The following is a 16478-nucleotide window of genomic DNA, read 5'->3' as shown; positions in this document are numbered from 1 at the left end:
AAATTGACCAAATATTTACCAATAAGTTTGAATTCAATATGTTATATTTCTCAAAATAAAAATGTATATTTTTACACTCAATTCATGTCATTCGAATCCAAAAAGCAATTGAACGTATGCAATGATAAAATAAATGTGTTACAGATGTTGGTTCATCATTGCAAAACAAATACATCTGTTTCTAAGAATTTGGAGAAATAGGAACCTGGGAATGGATGACAGCCTGCTGAAAGCCATGAAAGCATGCATGAAAGCGGATTTGTCCTGTCGCTCCTTCGATGACGTCCTTCCGGCTTCCCCGTAACAACACGTGTACGGTGTACACTTTCGAGCTGAAGGGAATAACATCAACTAATCCTCAGCTTTCAGACACCTTCGTGTGTTCTCTTCCTTGTTTTCTCCGGTGAAGGCTCTGCCGACTAAGCGGTCAAAATGGTGAAGCCTCTGTTCAAGGGGAAAAGCTCGATAAACACCTCCTCGTCCAGCAGCAACCCTGGTGAGCTAAAATGTCTATGGTTTGTTTACAGCTAATGCTAATTGTTGCTAGCATGTTGATATTATGCTCTGCTAAATACATTTATAGGTTATTAACCTTTGTTAAATTAAACTAGTCAGTGACATTAAGTGTGCAATGTGTCAAAATAAAACTATTAAGTCGGAAAGACTTAACTAAAACATCAGCTAACGCTACTGCTAGTAACGTTAGGCCTTTTACATTTGACACTGAAGTAATGTTATTCAACTTTGAGGGAAGGGTTTGTGTCAAGTGGAAGTGTTTAGACTAATTGTTCTTAAAGTCTGGAAACGGTTGCTATTATTAATTGGGCGTAGGATGTCTACTGAAGTAACTGATGTTCCTTGAAAAGCAACGTGTGTTGAGCAAATTAATTGTTAAATGAACTGTATTTCACAGATCGAGCCAAGGGTGCTGGTGGGAACAACATGAGGGACCGAGCCACTATCAAGCGTCTGAATATGTACAGACAAAAGAAGAGATGGTAATTAATTATACAGATTTGCATTATCCTAATGAGATGCTGTTTGGCAGAGCAAAAGAACAATAGGTGCTATGTTCACACTGGCACTGATCTTCTGTTTCCAGTAATAACCGTGGTCAAGTCATCAGACCTCTACAGTTCCAGTCCACGGTGGCTCCAGGGACTGTAGCCAGAGTGGAACCAAACATCAAATGGTTTGGTAAGTGCTCTTCCTTACCTTTTGTATATGTTGGGTTTGGTATGTAACCGCAGTGATCGGCTGTAGGATGGATGAAATTCATCGCTGCCATCTGCGGCTATTAAGCAAGATGATACAATAGGTAATGGGCTATTCAAGTATAAAACAATACTATCATTACTATATCACCACTAGCAAGAGTTCTTTAGATTTATCAGCTTTGATGGTGGAACGAATGCAGAACAATCACTGCAGAATGCAGAACATCACTTGTTGAAAAGCACGTAATTCAAATACAATGCAGTCACATTTTACAAAGTCAGCAAACACCCTCAACTTAATCGATGATTTTTCCATCTGTGGCATCAAATCCAAAAATGCATACTACGTTACTTCTCAGATGGTTATTCAGCACTACTCACTAGTTGTCTCCATTTTGTGTTAGCAGCAACAATAGCTTAGTGTTCTGTTACGGCACTATAACATACACTGGGTTAGACAAACAGCATTTTAGGAACGTATACGGCGGAAATATATAGGTGCACTGTACATTTTTAATTCAAACAGGTCATGTGATATAAAAACCTGATAGTCTGGTTTAAAAATCAACTAGTTAACCTGTTGACATTCACTTGTTTGCATTAGTCGTCCATTGCCGTGATGGCAGATTTGGAAAGCTGTTGAATGTGGACTTTTAATTAACATGTTTTAATACCCCTTATATAACTGATCAGTAAGGGCGTTTTCACACATACCTCGTTTGGTCCGGACTTTCGGACTTTTTAGTTTGATCCGAACCAAAATTACAGGTGTGAAACCTCCCCCGGACCATGGTCCGGATCAAAAGACCAAATTTTGGTCCGACAAAAAGAGGTGGTCTCGGTCCGGACCAAACTGAACCATGATCCGGTTCGTTTATAGTGTGAAAGCATTTTTGGGATGGTTCGGACTTTCGGACCAAATACAGGAATCTCTGGCAGGCTCTCCTCGTGTTACAAGAACGGGGAAGCTCCTTTAAGGAATAGCTCGGTGCTTAGTGAGAGAGAGAGAGACTGTAAATGCGCTCAGAGCAGACAGCTGTCAGCTATCAGAGCAGATAATACATCAGCAGTTTATTTGTTAAGTGGTAGTAAATGTAGGCTACAGTGTATGTTTCCGTTTGTCTCTGAATAAATGCTCCAGAAAGAAAGTCCCGTGTCTTGCTTCTCTACATCACAACAAAACAAAAAGAGCCGCGGCAGTAGGGGAGAGCAGCGGTCAGTTGAATAGCCTAAACTCTGACCCAGAGAGAGGATCATACGAGAGGACGGGGAAGCCGTCAACAAACCAATCAGTTCTAAGTATCTGGAGACGCAGCTCACGGCAGGACATAGTTTTGTCACGTAGAGATCTTTAGTGCGCTTGCAAAACTGCAGTGTGAAACCAAAACTTACCGGATCAAATGTGTACAATGTAACAAAAACATGAACCTTGGTCCGGACCTTGGTTCGGACTTTCATGTGTGAAAACGCCCTAAGTGTGAGAAAATATTGGGTAACAAATAAGACAAGGGGTAGTAAATCTGATCGGAAATGTGAACTAAATAGGTCGTACTTTGCAATTTCATATTCTGTATTTCAGCAAATACCCGTGTGATTAAGCAGTCGTCCCTGCAGAAGTTCCAAGAAGAGATGGGAGCAATACAGAAAGATCCATATCGTGTGGTGATGAAACAAAGCAAACTCCCCATGTCTCTCTTGCATGATCGAGTCAAAGCCCATGTGAGTATAAAGGGCAGAAAGCTATTTTTTTTAATGTAAATTAAATACATTTTTCAGGGTTTTTTTGGCCAATATCGGCCAACAGATATATATCGGTCTAGCTCTACTAATTATTGATTGACAAGTTGCCATAAAACCACCAGTTATATTGCAATCACCGCATTATCATTCATTACATGCAAATTTTTTCTTTTTTCCCCATTAACATTCTAAATATATGTAGCAGCGTCTCAGAACAGTGTAGCGTTCATGCTCATGCAGAGCATTATTTTCCCTCTCTAAGTGAAGATACCAACGGGCTTATAGCAAATTCATGACCAGATTTTTTAGAAAATCTGGTCATTTTAGTTCAATTTTAGTAAAAACAAAAACAATGCTCTGTGATCTGGATGTTGGATTGTCCCAAAAGTCAGATAATCCAGAGTTTGTGGTTCGGTAGGGGAAATGCTTATTCAAAGAAACGGAGAGTCCTGTAGAAGATCTTGGCAGATCGTCAGGCAACCTGAAGCCTTAAGCATAATTGTTTCTGACAAACCCTGTAAACGGTTTGTCCCCCACCCCTCAGGGCAGTGTTGCAATAGAGGTATGACTTGTGATTAAAATCATTGGAACACTTAATCAGTCCTGGCACAGGCTTGGCGGTTTTATTGGCTTAGTTGTTGCATATTTTGGTGTTCTGTTTACTGTATGCATTTATTTTATGATTCTGTCTGAAACCCCTAGAAGGAGCGTACCACTTGGACTGTAAAAAGAATTGATTGTAACACCGACAAAAACCTTTACTCCTGTCTCAGTACAACGTTACTGTATTGTGTGTCATCAGTTAACGGAATAAAACTATTTGGACTGGTGTTCTCTCGTGGCTTGCTGTTAATGTAACAAAAACAGTCCAACCTGCAAGTCTAATCTTTTTGTTCTGTTTCTACACATGCAGAACTCCAAGGTGCACATTCTAGACACAGAGGGGTTTGAGACCACGTTTGGGCCCAAGGCTCAGAGGAAGAGGCCCAGTCTCATGGTGGGGGATATGAAGGACCTCGTGGAAAAGGCAGAGGCCTCAGTCCTGACCTACAGCGCAGACAAGGACAAAGACCTAGTGACCGAGGACACAGGGGTCCGGTAAGACCCTCAGAAGATATTATAATCAATCCACTCTACTGGCTACTCTTAACTGACCAGAAGCATAGTTGCTGAATTTTCCCTTATTTTTCTTAATTCTCATTTTGCAACAGGGAGGAAGTACGGGATGAAATCTTCAAAAAGGGTCAGTCCAAGAGGATCTGGGGAGAACTTTACAAGGTATTCTTTCCATCCACCTGTCAGCACTGTGCATTGTGTTAATGTAGAGGTGGTACGCTTAAGTGTTACGGGGCTACGTTCTACGTTCCTACGTGTTTTTTGTTTTTTTGTAATAGGTGATCGACTCATCTGACGTCGTCATCCAAGTGCTGGATGCCCGTGATCCCATGGGAACGCGCTCCAATAGCATTGAGGCATATATGAAGAAGGAGAAATCCTGGAAACATCTGATCTTTGTTCTAAACAAGTGTGACCTCGTCCCCACCTGGGTCACAGTAAGACATTTTACATTTGTAACCGGTTTATCTTTGGTTCCCATTTGGTTCCTCATTTATCTGTTTTTTCATAATATTAAATTGTGTGGGTGTCTCTTTGTCTCAACTCAATTTTGAACCAGAAACGGTGGGTCGCTGTTTTATCCCAAGAGTACCCTACTCTGGCTTTCCATGCCAGCCTCACCAACTCATTTGGTAAGGGTTCCCTCATCCAGCTGCTCAGGCAGTTTGGCAAGGTAAGCGCATTCCTCAAATTCAAAGTATCAAAGTATCTTTGATTTGTCATGAGCAGAAAATTATGTACTTATATTACTGCTGGTGTAATTTTATCTTCAACAGAAGAATTTATTTGCTGATAAATATAGTACCTTGGATATTCAACTAAGAGCAATACCTTTGATTTATGAGCACACTATAAATTTATAGATATACTTGTGAAAACAAGAACTACTAGCTATACTACTACTACTATATAGGATGTTAGTGCTTGGGCTTTAGTTCTCAATAGTCCTCAATATTTAGCCCATTCCAAAAGTATGCCATATAGTGTATAGATGGAAATGGTTTATACAGTATTATTCATTATTTAGATTTCACTATAATCACAATTCATTAATGCTCAATACCCTGTGAAAATTGCAAGATGAGGGAAATCACAGCTCCTCAGTAAAGGGCATGTTTATATCGAAGCTGCTTTTTTTTCTCTTTATGTATAAACATAAACAAGGATAGGGTTTGAGAATTATGTCATTATGTGAGATGATGGATATTTTTTTTACCTTAACATTAGAATTGCAATCATCATTAGGATAAATGCATCAATGTGATGGATGTATCTTGCTTTGTCACATGTTCAATGGAATGGTCAAAAGACATTCCTTTTTTAGATATTTTTTTCTAAAATGGTTAATTAATCAAATTTCCAAAACCATTGATGCATTATAATGTATATGGCTATCCTGACATAAGATTACTTTTACCATGATGAAAAGCTTTGTCTGTATCAGCTACACCCTAGACCTGAACATGCAATGTGACGTAGTGGCTGTGGAACGGAATGTGTTTGTGTAAACTTAAAAGATCCAAAAAATCAAAAAGGGGTTCTGTTCTTGGTGGATTTAATAATGGGCCTTAAAGAGGTTATTATGAGAAAGACTTTTTTTCGTGTTAAAGTTTATTTTATTTTTTTGTTCGACCATGTTCACTAAACTTTGGGATAAAAGGTGAAAAATCAGTTTCAAAACAGCCTTCATAGTTTACCACTAAAAATAAAAAGATAGCTATGTCTCCTATTTTAAAAGGTTTCGTGATTGTTTTGTTTACATAAAGTCTTTTTAAGAAATCCTTTGGTATGTGTTTTGAACAAACAACTTTGTAGTTCTGGAGCATTGACAAGTTCACTTGGTTTATTGCTAAAGAGCAACAGAGCCCCATCTAAAATTACCTCCGAGAACTGAAGACAGGCTCAGGTTGTTGTTTCGTGAAACACAACATTCTGACTTTATTTTCTGCTTCCCACAGCTCCACACAGACAAGAAACAGATAAGTGTGGGTTTCATTGGCTACCCTAATGTGGGAAAAAGCTCAGTCATCAACACACTGCGCTCTAAGAAGGTCTGCAATGTGGCACCCCTTGCCGGAGAAACAAAGGTAGGATTTGAGTGTCATCTCAACCATGCAAACTAAATTTAAATCTGTAATATGCAACAGAGCAAAGTGAACAGTGGACAATCTGTCTAGTAAGCACTGCCGTGGACGGTCCTATAAAAAGCACTACAGGAAAAACCATTTTGACAAGAAAATTATGAATCTAAAATCTGATGGTTTACACTGAAAATAATGTAAAGGCTTACAATATAAAAAATGAAAAGACCAATATGGACGAGTAGTACATAAACACTACTAATAAAAAAAAAAAAAATATTTAAAAAAAGGATAGGAGAAGGGAATGGTATTTTTGTGTATAGAGTGAAAAGTAGAGAAGCTTTGATTCCGTGGGGAGGTGAAAAGATGCATGTTCCTCTTAACTTGGTAATTGTTGTTAGCTGCAACAACAGAAGTAGTTGGCTCTGAGTTCTTACCTATATAACTGAAAATCTAAGTGGAGTCAGGGTCAAGAGAAAGAACAACAACCTTTTCTATCCTTAATTTCCTCTCTCTGGGGCTGCTTATCCTACTTGGAAACGAACAAGGGTCTGAAAACCCCAATGTCCACAGCAGGGTCAAGGGGAAAGAAAGGGAAAATATCTTTATTTCTACATGCTTGGCAAAGCTGTGAACTTGGACCACAAGAATAATTTTTTTTGCACATCCAGCCAATGAATCTGATGGGCCTGTGGCCAACACTCCTCTATTTCTCACCTCGTCTTTGATTCTCACCACATACTCTATGGGATGGGTGTTTATGTTTATATGAAAAGTTACTTTACAATTCCTTAGATGAAGCAGTTGTTGTACAATTCTTTGTTGCAGTAAGAGAAGAGAAAGATTTACCATCTCATGTGTAACTGAAACGATTTGATCATGCAGACAGCATTAATCTCCTCTCCTTTTTACATTTTTTTTTTATAGGTGTGGCAGTACATCACTTTGATGAGGCGCATCTTCCTCATTGACTGTCCTGGTGTTGTCTATCCTTCAGAAGACAGTGAATCTGATATTGTCTTGAAAGGAGTGGTAAGTCTCTCTTTCATTTTTTTTTCTTCTTTTGTCTAAGGCTTTGTGATATCTGCCTCGCATTCCTCTGCTACCACCCTGATACAATCAAGGTGAATTTCAGTTTTGCTTCTCGTAGCACCAAAAAAACAGTAGCATCTGAAAAACGGACACGCAATGTCCCAGTAACTGATAATGTGGCATATTTGAAAGCTTGAGTACCTGAAGTGTGATGAATAAAAATTGGAAGTGAATTCCTATTGCTAATGCCCAGCTGTTTTTATAAAAAAAAAAGCCTTAATCAGTTCAGATTCTAATCTGCCAGATCCTAGGTTTAACATCTAGGCCATCCAGTCCCCGTAACTGAAAGGTTGCAGGTTCATGTCTTAAATTGCACATATTTTTCTCTCTCGTCCTCACAAAGGTTCAAGTGGAGAAGATCAGGAACCCAGAGGAGCACATTGCGGCAGTACTGGAGCGGGCCAAGCCAGAATACATTCAGAAGACCTACCGCATCCCCACTTGGAGCTCTGCTGAAGACTTCCTTGAGAAGATGGCATTTCGCACTGGGAAACTTCTGAAGGTTCCGCTTTCATTTTCTTGCTTGCAGGACCTTAACAGGCTGTACAGATGGATACAGATAGCTTTATTTATCCCCAAAGGGCAGTTCAGTTTCTACATTCCACCGAGACACACATTCATACTGCCGGTCATCCTTGACAGAGGGAGCACAATAAAAAGGCAGTTGGGAAAGTGCAAGGTCCATTAATATGCAAACAATAAAATCTGCTTTTTTTCTGTTTTTGTTCTATTTATTTATTTCATACAATGTAACAGAGAATTTGGTTACCAAACAAAACCTTATCAGTTTGAAATAATTTCAGTTAAAACATTTGTGGGTATTCTACAAATGCTTTATATGCAATATGTAAAGCATTTTAATTGTCCATTTTAGTGCAACAGCAAATCCTTACATAATATCTGGTCTATTTTTAGTTAAGTAGCAAAGTGTATGTGAACCACTAGTTTTCAATCCTAAGCTTGTGCAATTTGTTCTTGGCATTGTGCAGGGCGGTGAGCCAGATCTCTCCACAGTCTCCAAAATGGTGTTGAATGATTGGCAGAGAGGACGTATCCCCTTCTTTGTGAAACCCCCTGGACCTGAGAGGGATCAAGATGTAAGGGTTTACAGATTTTTCCACCTGTAGCTTTTTCAGTGAATTACTTTTTCTCCCACAACAACCTGTGTTCTGTGTTGTCAACCTGCGTTTTGTTTCTGCAATTCTTCAAGGACAAGCTATTGCCAGTCGAAGGGCCCTCAGAGGAAGTGAATGTGCAGGAGGAGCCAGACAATCCGGATGCCATCTCGGAGGAACATGAGGAACAGCAGCAGCGGCTGCAGAGAAAGAAGGAGCAGGTCCAGAAGATTCTGTCTAATGTGCGACAGAACTTTGGCAAGATCAATGTGGCACCTGAGTTCACCGAGGAAGACTTGGTTCCTGTGGAGATGCCTGACCTGGAACTCTCGGACTTCTCTGGCTCTGATGGCGAGGAAGACAGTGAAGAAGAGGAGGGTGGAGAGGAAGACGGGACCAACGTTGAATCAGCCAATGGAGAGCCTGAGACCTCCGAGCCCTCAACGCGGCTCAGACTGGCAAAGCCGCCAGCAACAAGAGTTCACGCGAGGTGATTCGAGAGCTGGATGAGAAGATCTCGAAGTACAAGCATTTCCTGGACCGGGCCAAATCCAAACGCTTCTCTGCAATCCGGTCCGTCTTCTCTTACCCAAACCATACGTATTACTTTGTTTTGTGAAGTGCCCTAATTTCTTTTATTCAGTAAAGTCAACGTGAGGTTGTCAGGCAGAGAGATGCCATGCATCTGTGCTAACCAGCTTTTAAGCCCCTGGGGACTAGCAGTCTTCAGTTTTACTCTCTACTCTTTTGCATGTGATTGTGTTCTTTAATCTTCTGCCCACACACTGAAGACAAGTCAAATACCAGTTGTATAGATAATGTGAGCCTAATTTAATCACTGCTTATTTCAACTGATCCCAACCGGAGTAAACCGTTTGATTTACTTTTCTTCTTCTTTTGTTGGACAGGATACCTAAGGCACTTTCTGACAAAGCGTTCACAGACATCAAGACTAAACAAGCGGCGGCGGCAGCAGCAAAGCAAGCACAGCAGAAAGGTAGTCAGTCAACATGTTTGTCATGACTTTGTATGGTGCGGAATGTAGATATATTTTGGAAGGTGTATCAGATTTGGTTAGGGTCCAAAAGAGCTTTCACATTTCCTGAGAACAAAATAAAAGGCACACAAGCATGCCATCTTACTGGTATAATGATGTATTTTCCCATGTTTGACACAAAAATGCATAAATACTGGTTTGTACAGTATTTGCCTGTAGTCATACAAATTGGGTAGGTAACATTGAGATCCAGCCAGGCACTGACATCCGATTTGTCAATCTCAGATGCAAACCAGAGGAGCAATAAGAGGAAAGCTGAGGACGAGGAGTCCACCCAATCCGACAGACTGACGTCTAAACAGGTATGCAGTGTTTGTTCTCTCTGACATCAAACAGATCTCTCTGGGTAGACGCGTTAAGTGAATGTCCATTCCTCATACTGACGTAACAGGAATGGAGATGAAAAGCTCATTTTTTTTCTTTGTTCTCTTTATCCATCTGTACAGAGAAGAGCGATGGACCGTGCCAAAAAGGTGAAGAAAGTTGGCGTGCGCTATTACGAAACACACAATGTCAAGAACAAGAACAAGAACAGAAAGGCCCCAGCATCAGCCACAGAAGGCCGAAAGGCCAAAAGATCAAAGCACTAAACTGGAGTCGTGATAAAGTTTGTAATAAATCTTTATTTAAACTAGCCAAAAAGGACAGATTTTTATCGAAAATGCAGAGTTGAGAGGGTGGAATGCTAACTAAGTGTTAAATGGTCTTTTATCATGTGGCCACTTGATGCCTTATTTTGGCCCTGACTGTCCCTCAACCCAGAACTGGTTTTGAATGACATTTCATTCATCATTTAAAGGTGTAATGCTCTCTTGATGTTAAAGAGAAATGTACAGTTGTATGAACTGTACTTGTCATGCTGTAATAAAAATATGTGCTTATTACACTGTTAAGTTTACATTAATTAATATAATTTAGAAAGAGAAAAGACAAATTTAGTAACATTCTGTACTGGGAAATGGCAACTCAGATCTTGTTTGGCGAAGTTACTTCTTTGGTGTAATGATCCCTTCCAGTTGGGTCTAAATAGAAAGACAAATATTACGATATTAAGACATGCAACACAGATACTATTGGTGCTTAATCTAAAAAAAATAAAAATAAAATAAAATTCTTTGCTATGTAATCATGAAACCCCACCTTGAGCTGCTGGTTGGTTCTCTTCAAGAACTGAATCTCTTCAGTGTGCTTCTTTTCCTCCACCTGTCGCCTTTCATTTTCTCTCTTTTCAATGGCATCACATTTAGCTTTCTGTTCGTTCAGTTGCTTCATCAGGTCTTGTTTCTCATCCTCCTGATCAGAGATCTAGGTATGTAATAAGACAAAACTTGTAAGTTTGTTCCAGATGTGGGATCAATTATGTAAAGAGCACTACCACCATATTTTGTATTTTACAATAACTGAAGTGAAATACTGCTCTCTGCTGGATACCTTACTGAACAACAGCCTATAACTATTCCTATGGCTTTAGATAAGTGGAAAATTCAGCAATTCCATGAAATGTTGTAAAAATTTCAGATTTTGGGGTCTTTGTGCCCAGGATGTCATTGGTTGTTGTAAGTCAACATAAAACTAAATGTCCTTACTCTTTTCTCCATGTCAGTCTTGCCCTGCTCAGCCTGCAGTGCTTTCCTCATTCCAAAAGCCACGCTGCTTTCGTACAGTGTCTGGTAGGCAGCGATAGTCATTTGTATCTCATCTCTGACCCTCAACAGCAGCAGACCCCTCTCAGCACAGTTGATGGTCACCTGTCTGATCAGCTCGTCTTAAAGAAATAGAAAATTAAAGTAATAACAGTTGAGTTAATGTTGATGTGGGTGGAAATATGCCTTCATTGGAATATAGGAACATGGTCATCAGAAAAAAAAGCCAAATAAAGATAGAACTCCAGTTATTGATCACAAAACTAGCTATAATCCATGTCTTTTAGCTCGTCTGTGTATAAGGCAGTGTGTTAAGTCATCTTCGTAACCATAGTGACTTCAGTGATCACCAGCGTGTCAGCCTCCTTACCAAAGCACTGGGAATAGAGCTCCCTGCGGACCGGGCAGATCCCGGTTTCTCTGGCCTGCCTTTGCTGCAGCTTTATGTCCAGCTGTTCCTCTAGGTGAATAACATCCGTTCTTGTACAAGGTGCGCTGGACACTTGCTGCACCCACAGTTGGTTTCCCTCCATCCATTCCCTGCAATAGCAGAAGTTGAGATAAATGAGAGTGTGGTTTGAATTTGTTGAACAATATATTGTTGAAAGGAAGAGCTATACCGGGGTGGAAGGATGGAGTTCAAGATCTCCTCATTTTCCTGCTTGGTGGCATCAGTAGTGGCTGATTTGGGTTTAGGAGGTGGTGGAACAGGGTTAGAGTTAGCAGGCTGCTGAGGGCTCACCTTTAAAGGACGTCCCTGTAGTGACACATATTTTGTTACATTATATATTGAATGAACTTAACATGAACAATTTTGATTAAATCATGTTTTTTTTAAATGGCTATACTCTTTAATATACTGCCTTGTAACTCACTCATACATTAACAGACCTATTCCACACCCAAGCTGTGTCAAATAAGAAAGAACAGTATAAGTAATAACTGTAGTCCAGTCTTGCAGGTGTTGTCATGCTGACTTTGGTACACAGAGACAATGCAAGTAGCTACTACAATTTCAATGTTTGCATTTCCATCTGCAGGCAATAAGGGCCACCGTGTAAGTTTTGTTCTCCCTTATTTTATTTTTTTTGTATAGCTGCCATCATTGTCTTTTAAGTATTTGCATTGTTTTTGTGTAAGTATTTTTAAATGTATCACCTGATAAAACAATCAAATATAAACACAATTAAGCATGTTGCTGTAAAACGACGTTACATATTAGCCTTTAAAGGCTGACATGTATTTAATTTAATAAACCTCAATGACTGAGGTCATTGTGCTTTTTTTCAGGCACTTATTTAGACAAGTAGCTAAGTGTTAACTTACCTGTAGGGTACAGACACTTAACAGAGCATACTGTAGACATACATAATGTGTTTCAATAACACACACTTTTAGGATGAGGTGATATGATGTGAACTCTACTACAGAAAATAAGTCTTAAAATCAAATACATATTTTTAAAAACACGCAAAAAGCACCCAGCTAGCTATATTGGGAGGGAAAGATCTTCTTTATTTGCATAGTTGGCAGTGGCACACATCCGCATGTCTAAATACACCGGTTTGTAAATATTAGCTATATTCCATTCTGTATTGATGTCCTGTATTTATCTTTCCTGACTGGCACCAGATCCATCCAGCGTTACTTTGGCCAGGTAAGTTAACGTTAGCTAAAGTCAGGTGGCGTTACTTAGTAAAAACTCACCTTTGGTGATTTTCTGTCTGTGCTTTTGCTGATCAAAACTGGATTTTCGTATTTCAAGAGAGACTCGGCTGGCGGAATCATTGTGTTTGCTTCTTGGTTTGGGCTTCAGTTACAGAAATATCGGTGGTGTTGCTGACAAAAAGTTCGTTCTCACTGTTTGCGTTGTCATGGCAACAGCGTCCCGGCGTTCCTTTTTGGTGGCATCAGCGGTTTGGTTCATAAATGTAGGCTGTTTTCACAGATAAATAATAAATAAATATATATATATTTTTTTTTAACTCTGTGGTTGTTGCACTGTTCATTTTTGGTGACCCTTAATCAGCGCAACAAAAGAAGACTGCTGAAGCGCTGCTGGATTTACTTGGTGTGATTTTAAATGTTACGTCACTTTTACGCCATACAATGCAAATATTTGTTGTGAAAAAGAATCCCGTCAATTTAAACAACAACGGCTTTATTCAAGATACCGAGACGCGGTCATGCGGAACTAAAGTGTAAAATTAATGTCATGCCGGAACACCGGCATAAATTCTCGGCGTACCGCCGGAAACGGAAGTTTGTTAGTTGAGCATAACAGTCGAAGTTTTTAATCGCTACATCTTTGTGTTTTCTTTTGTTTTGTAGCTACATGCTTTTGGGCGGACTTTGATGTTACATAACGGTTGGGTTAGTATATATACGTTAGAATGACCAAAGAAAAGCGACACAAGAGAAGGGAGTCTCCGGAACGGGAGCACAAAGTTAAGATAAAGCAGGAGCAGGTGAGCCCTGTTAGGCCACAGAGATCACGGCGCTCGAGGTCCAGATCCAGCGGCAACTCAAGTCCACAGAGGAGAAGAACGAGCAGGTATTAAAAAAACCATACCACTTCGCTTTTCCCATGTGTTTCTAGTTTTTTACCATGAGAGACACAACATACGCGTTGGCCAGTGAGTCCTTCAAAGCTGGGAAGTATTTGTCCGCTAGCCCAAATACAGCTAGCTAGCTAGCTACATCCCATATTTGCTGCATCTAAACGGCAATAATTTCACATTTTGCAAATGTCTTAAAATCGTTAAGGTCCTTTTGTGTGTTCTTCGTGTAGGTCACCTGCCAGGGCGAGGGACCGTTCACCAGCTAAAAGAGAGACGTCTCCGGCCAGACGAGGCAGCGGATCCCCCAGAAACAGGAGAAGTCGCACTCCTCCCCATCGTGGTGCTGATGTCAAAATAAAGCGGGTGATTATGTTCTAAATTATTAGTAAGATAACGATCGAATATTGGATATAGGGGTAATTCTACATTAGGAGCATTGAACAGCTTTTTACATAGAGCATCCGGGGAGCAACTTGGGGTTCAGTGTCTTGCTCAGGGACACTTTGACATTTGTCATTGGGATTGAACCGCCAATCTCGCGGTTATGGGGCGATCACTCCACCTCCGAGCCACAAGCCACCTTATGTTACCTAAAAATTGAGGCATCAGACGCCTCTTCCCACCAACACACTGATTCATTAAAAACTTTCGGTATCATAACATGCCAATTACGAAACGTTGTATAAATAAATACACCTAAAATACGGTTTAACAATTTAATGGTTTTGTCGTTTAAACTTGGTCTGAGTGTGATAGGCTCTGCTTGCTTTGTGTAAAGCCATTATTTTTGCTACAGTTGGCCAGATTCCATAGCGACAGTACCACAAAGGTATTGGTACATGACAACTGAGAAGTAAGTATCTGCAAGTATAATAGTCTAATGATTACCTGTTTTAAACAGTGTATTTCCATGGGATGTTGTAGCTATTATTGTAACTTACCATGTATGCCGGTAGAATACCACCGCCATAGTCATCAGTGTCATATGCTAGATACGACAGTGGCTTAACAAGGCCACTTTTCTATATTGTCAGTGATTGAGTGTAATACAATATACATTTTTTTTAATGGAAATTCCTGTTCAAAACTGTAACTGCACAAGTTTGTCCTGGACTACTAATCTCCTTTCTTTAACTGTCTTCTTACCAAAAATCTCACAGGAGCGGGAGGAGCATAGGGCTAGTGCTGATGAGCGGAGGAGAAGGAACGACCAGCCAGAGGAGAGGCGGAGCAGGTGGGAATCGGACAGACCGCGGGAGAGAGACCGTGGCAGAGACAGACACAGAGAGCAAGGTGCACTTGCTTCTCAACAAGCCGAGAGACAGCAGCACGATGAGCGGCGCAGAGAAAACCGCCAACGTCGTGAGGAAAACCAAGAACAGGACTTTGGACAGTCTGAAGGAGGGATTGACGATCCAAATGACCCACCTGTTGGGAAGGAGAAGCCCAACTTTGGGCTGTCGGGGGCTCTAACGGAAGATACAAACACATTCCGGGGCGTGGTGATCAAGTACAACGAGCCACCCGAGGCACGCATTCCTAAGCGCAGATGGCGACTGTACCCCTTCAAGAATGATGAGCCCCTTCCAGTCATGTACATTCACAGACAGAGTGCCTATTTGTTGGGGAGGCAGAGAAAAATTGCTGATATCCCGATTGACCATCCATCGTGCTCCAAGCAACATGCAGTATTTCAGTATAGGTAAGAATAACAATCATTAGCTAAGGTGTACACTTAGAAGTCAACTTCAACTTCTGTATGATTCAGACAAACTCTACTTCATGTTGCATTACATTTGGATGATTTTGCTGCTGTATGAGTGATACATGTCTGCCTTTCTGTCTGTTTATCTGTAGACTGATGGAGTTTACACGTGCAGACGGCACCAGTGGCCGCAGGGTAAGGCCTTACATCATTGACCTGGGTTCCGGCAACGGAACCTACCTGAACAACCAGCGCATTGAAGCCCAGCGCTATTACGAGCTCAAAGAAAAAGACGTTATCAAGTTTGGCTTCAGCAGCCGCGAGTATGTCCTCTTGCACGAGTTCTCAGACACAAGCGAGGTGGACGCCAGGGTGGAAGAGGAGGAAGACGATGAGGGCCTCGATGAGTAAATTGTTCCCATAAAGTGTATTGCCCGAGTTCATTCAGGTTAGATAATGTCGTCATCAATAATCATGGAGCAATGAACTGAACTGGTAAAACTTTATTACAATAATGGAACAAGGCTGGTTTGTATATTCTGTAAATACCAAACTTTTGCTTAAACCTGCCACAACTGTCTCAAAGAAGACTTCCTATTCTCAGGTTGTTTGTGAAATGTCTGTGTGATGCATGATTGATCTCACATCTGACAGTGTTCACAATACAAAGTGCTCAGTGCCAGATAGATATCTTGCTAAACGCAATAGTTAATTATATATTTTTGGAGTACAAAGTTTAGCAAAAGACTAATCTCTCGTCTTGTCTATATCCAGGCTGTATATGTCGATGTACAATACATGGAATGTGAACTCTTACATTTGTGTTTAAAAAGCAGCGCTTATTGTCAGAGTAAAACGTTACGGACATACAACTTGTAATGACATTGCCTTTTTTGCTTTTTAGTGCAGGGAAAAATAGTTGATGCTGTTGTTTTTCTTTGCACCAATGCTGTGTGTATTTAGACTCTTTATTTGTCTTGTTTTTTTTTGTCTGTTCTGAAGCCAAATGCATTTATAGTAAACTTTCATTTATGTACTGTAAATAAAGAATTTGGTTTGTCTCCAAAGGTTTAATGCTGCACACATTATCAGAGCTGTGTAGTTGCTTTTTTTTCCCTTTCTTTTTAAAGAAAAAATGTATTAATATTTAG

General features: G+C 40.3%; 3 protein-coding genes across 3 annotated transcripts; 2 read left to right on the top strand and 1 right to left on the bottom strand.

Moving 5' to 3' along the window:
- The first annotated feature begins 270 nt into the window (after positions 1 to 270).
- On the top strand, positions 271 to 10544 carry gnl2 (guanine nucleotide binding protein-like 2 (nucleolar)). The gene is given in 17 exon segments (XM_039805830.1): positions 271 to 496; positions 914 to 998; positions 1103 to 1197; positions 2797 to 2936; positions 3871 to 4055; positions 4169 to 4235; positions 4352 to 4510; positions 4633 to 4746; positions 6032 to 6160; positions 7082 to 7186; positions 7590 to 7748; positions 8236 to 8343; positions 8457 to 8793; positions 8796 to 8934; positions 9270 to 9358; positions 9644 to 9720; positions 9865 to 10544. Coding segments are annotated over 17 exon segments (2196 nt in total). The 5' UTR covers positions 271 to 432; the 3' UTR covers positions 10009 to 10544.
- On the bottom strand, positions 10022 to 13289 carry dnali1 (dynein, axonemal, light intermediate chain 1). The gene is made up of 6 exons (XM_039805832.1): positions 12769 to 13289; positions 11682 to 11818; positions 11432 to 11601; positions 11005 to 11183; positions 10559 to 10723; positions 10022 to 10440 (listed from the first exon to the last, which is right to left on the bottom strand). Exons 1-6 carry the CDS (start codon positions 12847 to 12849, stop codon positions 10405 to 10407), a joined length of 768 nt encoding a protein of 255 aa, XP_039661766.1. The 5' UTR covers positions 12850 to 13289; the 3' UTR covers positions 10022 to 10404.
- A 36-nt stretch (positions 13290 to 13325) lies between these two features.
- On the top strand, positions 13326 to 16415 carry snip1 (Smad nuclear interacting protein). Its single transcript, XM_039805831.1, has 4 exons — positions 13326 to 13615; positions 13853 to 13985; positions 14783 to 15324; positions 15480 to 16415. Exons 1-4 carry the CDS (start codon positions 13455 to 13457, stop codon positions 15736 to 15738), a joined length of 1095 nt encoding a protein of 364 aa, XP_039661765.1. The 5' UTR covers positions 13326 to 13454; the 3' UTR covers positions 15739 to 16415.
- Positions 16416 to 16478: the final 63 nt, after the last annotated feature.

Source organism: Perca fluviatilis, chromosome 7, assembly GCF_010015445.1.
Source record: "Perca fluviatilis chromosome 7, GENO_Pfluv_1.0, whole genome shotgun sequence".
Taxonomy (NCBI): domain Eukaryota; kingdom Metazoa; phylum Chordata; class Actinopteri; order Perciformes; family Percidae; genus Perca; species Perca fluviatilis.
The sequence above is the reverse complement of the archived record's forward strand: the minus strand, read 5'-3'. Positions and strand labels throughout refer to the sequence as shown.

What these genes read in the sequence shown, in the direction of transcription:
- snip1 (XM_039805831.1), top strand. Translation starts at nt 13,455, where the DNA reads ATGACCAAAGAAAAGCGACACAAGAGAAGGGAGTCTCCGGAACGGGAG. An exon ending in CAGAGGAGAAGAACGAGCAG is followed by an intron (nt 13,616 to 13,852) that starts GTATTAAAAAAA and finishes TTCTTCGTGTAG; the next exon opens with GTCACCTGCCAGGGCGAGGG. An exon ending in CTGATGTCAAAATAAAGCGG is followed by an intron (nt 13,986 to 14,782) that starts GTGATTATGTTC and finishes AAAATCTCACAG; the next exon opens with GAGCGGGAGGAGCATAGGGC.
- dnali1 (XM_039805832.1), bottom strand. Translation starts at nt 12,849, where the DNA reads ATGATTCCGCCAGCCGAGTCTCTCTTGAAATACGAAAATCCAGTTTTG. An exon ending in CAGACAGAAAATCACCAAAG is followed by an intron (nt 11,819 to 12,768) that starts GTGAGTTTTTAC and finishes GTGTCACTACAG; the next exon opens with GGACGTCCTTTAAAGGTGAG. An exon ending in AACTCCATCCTTCCACCCCG is followed by an intron (nt 11,602 to 11,681) that starts GTATAGCTCTTC and finishes CTGCTATTGCAG; the next exon opens with GGAATGGATGGAGGGAAACC.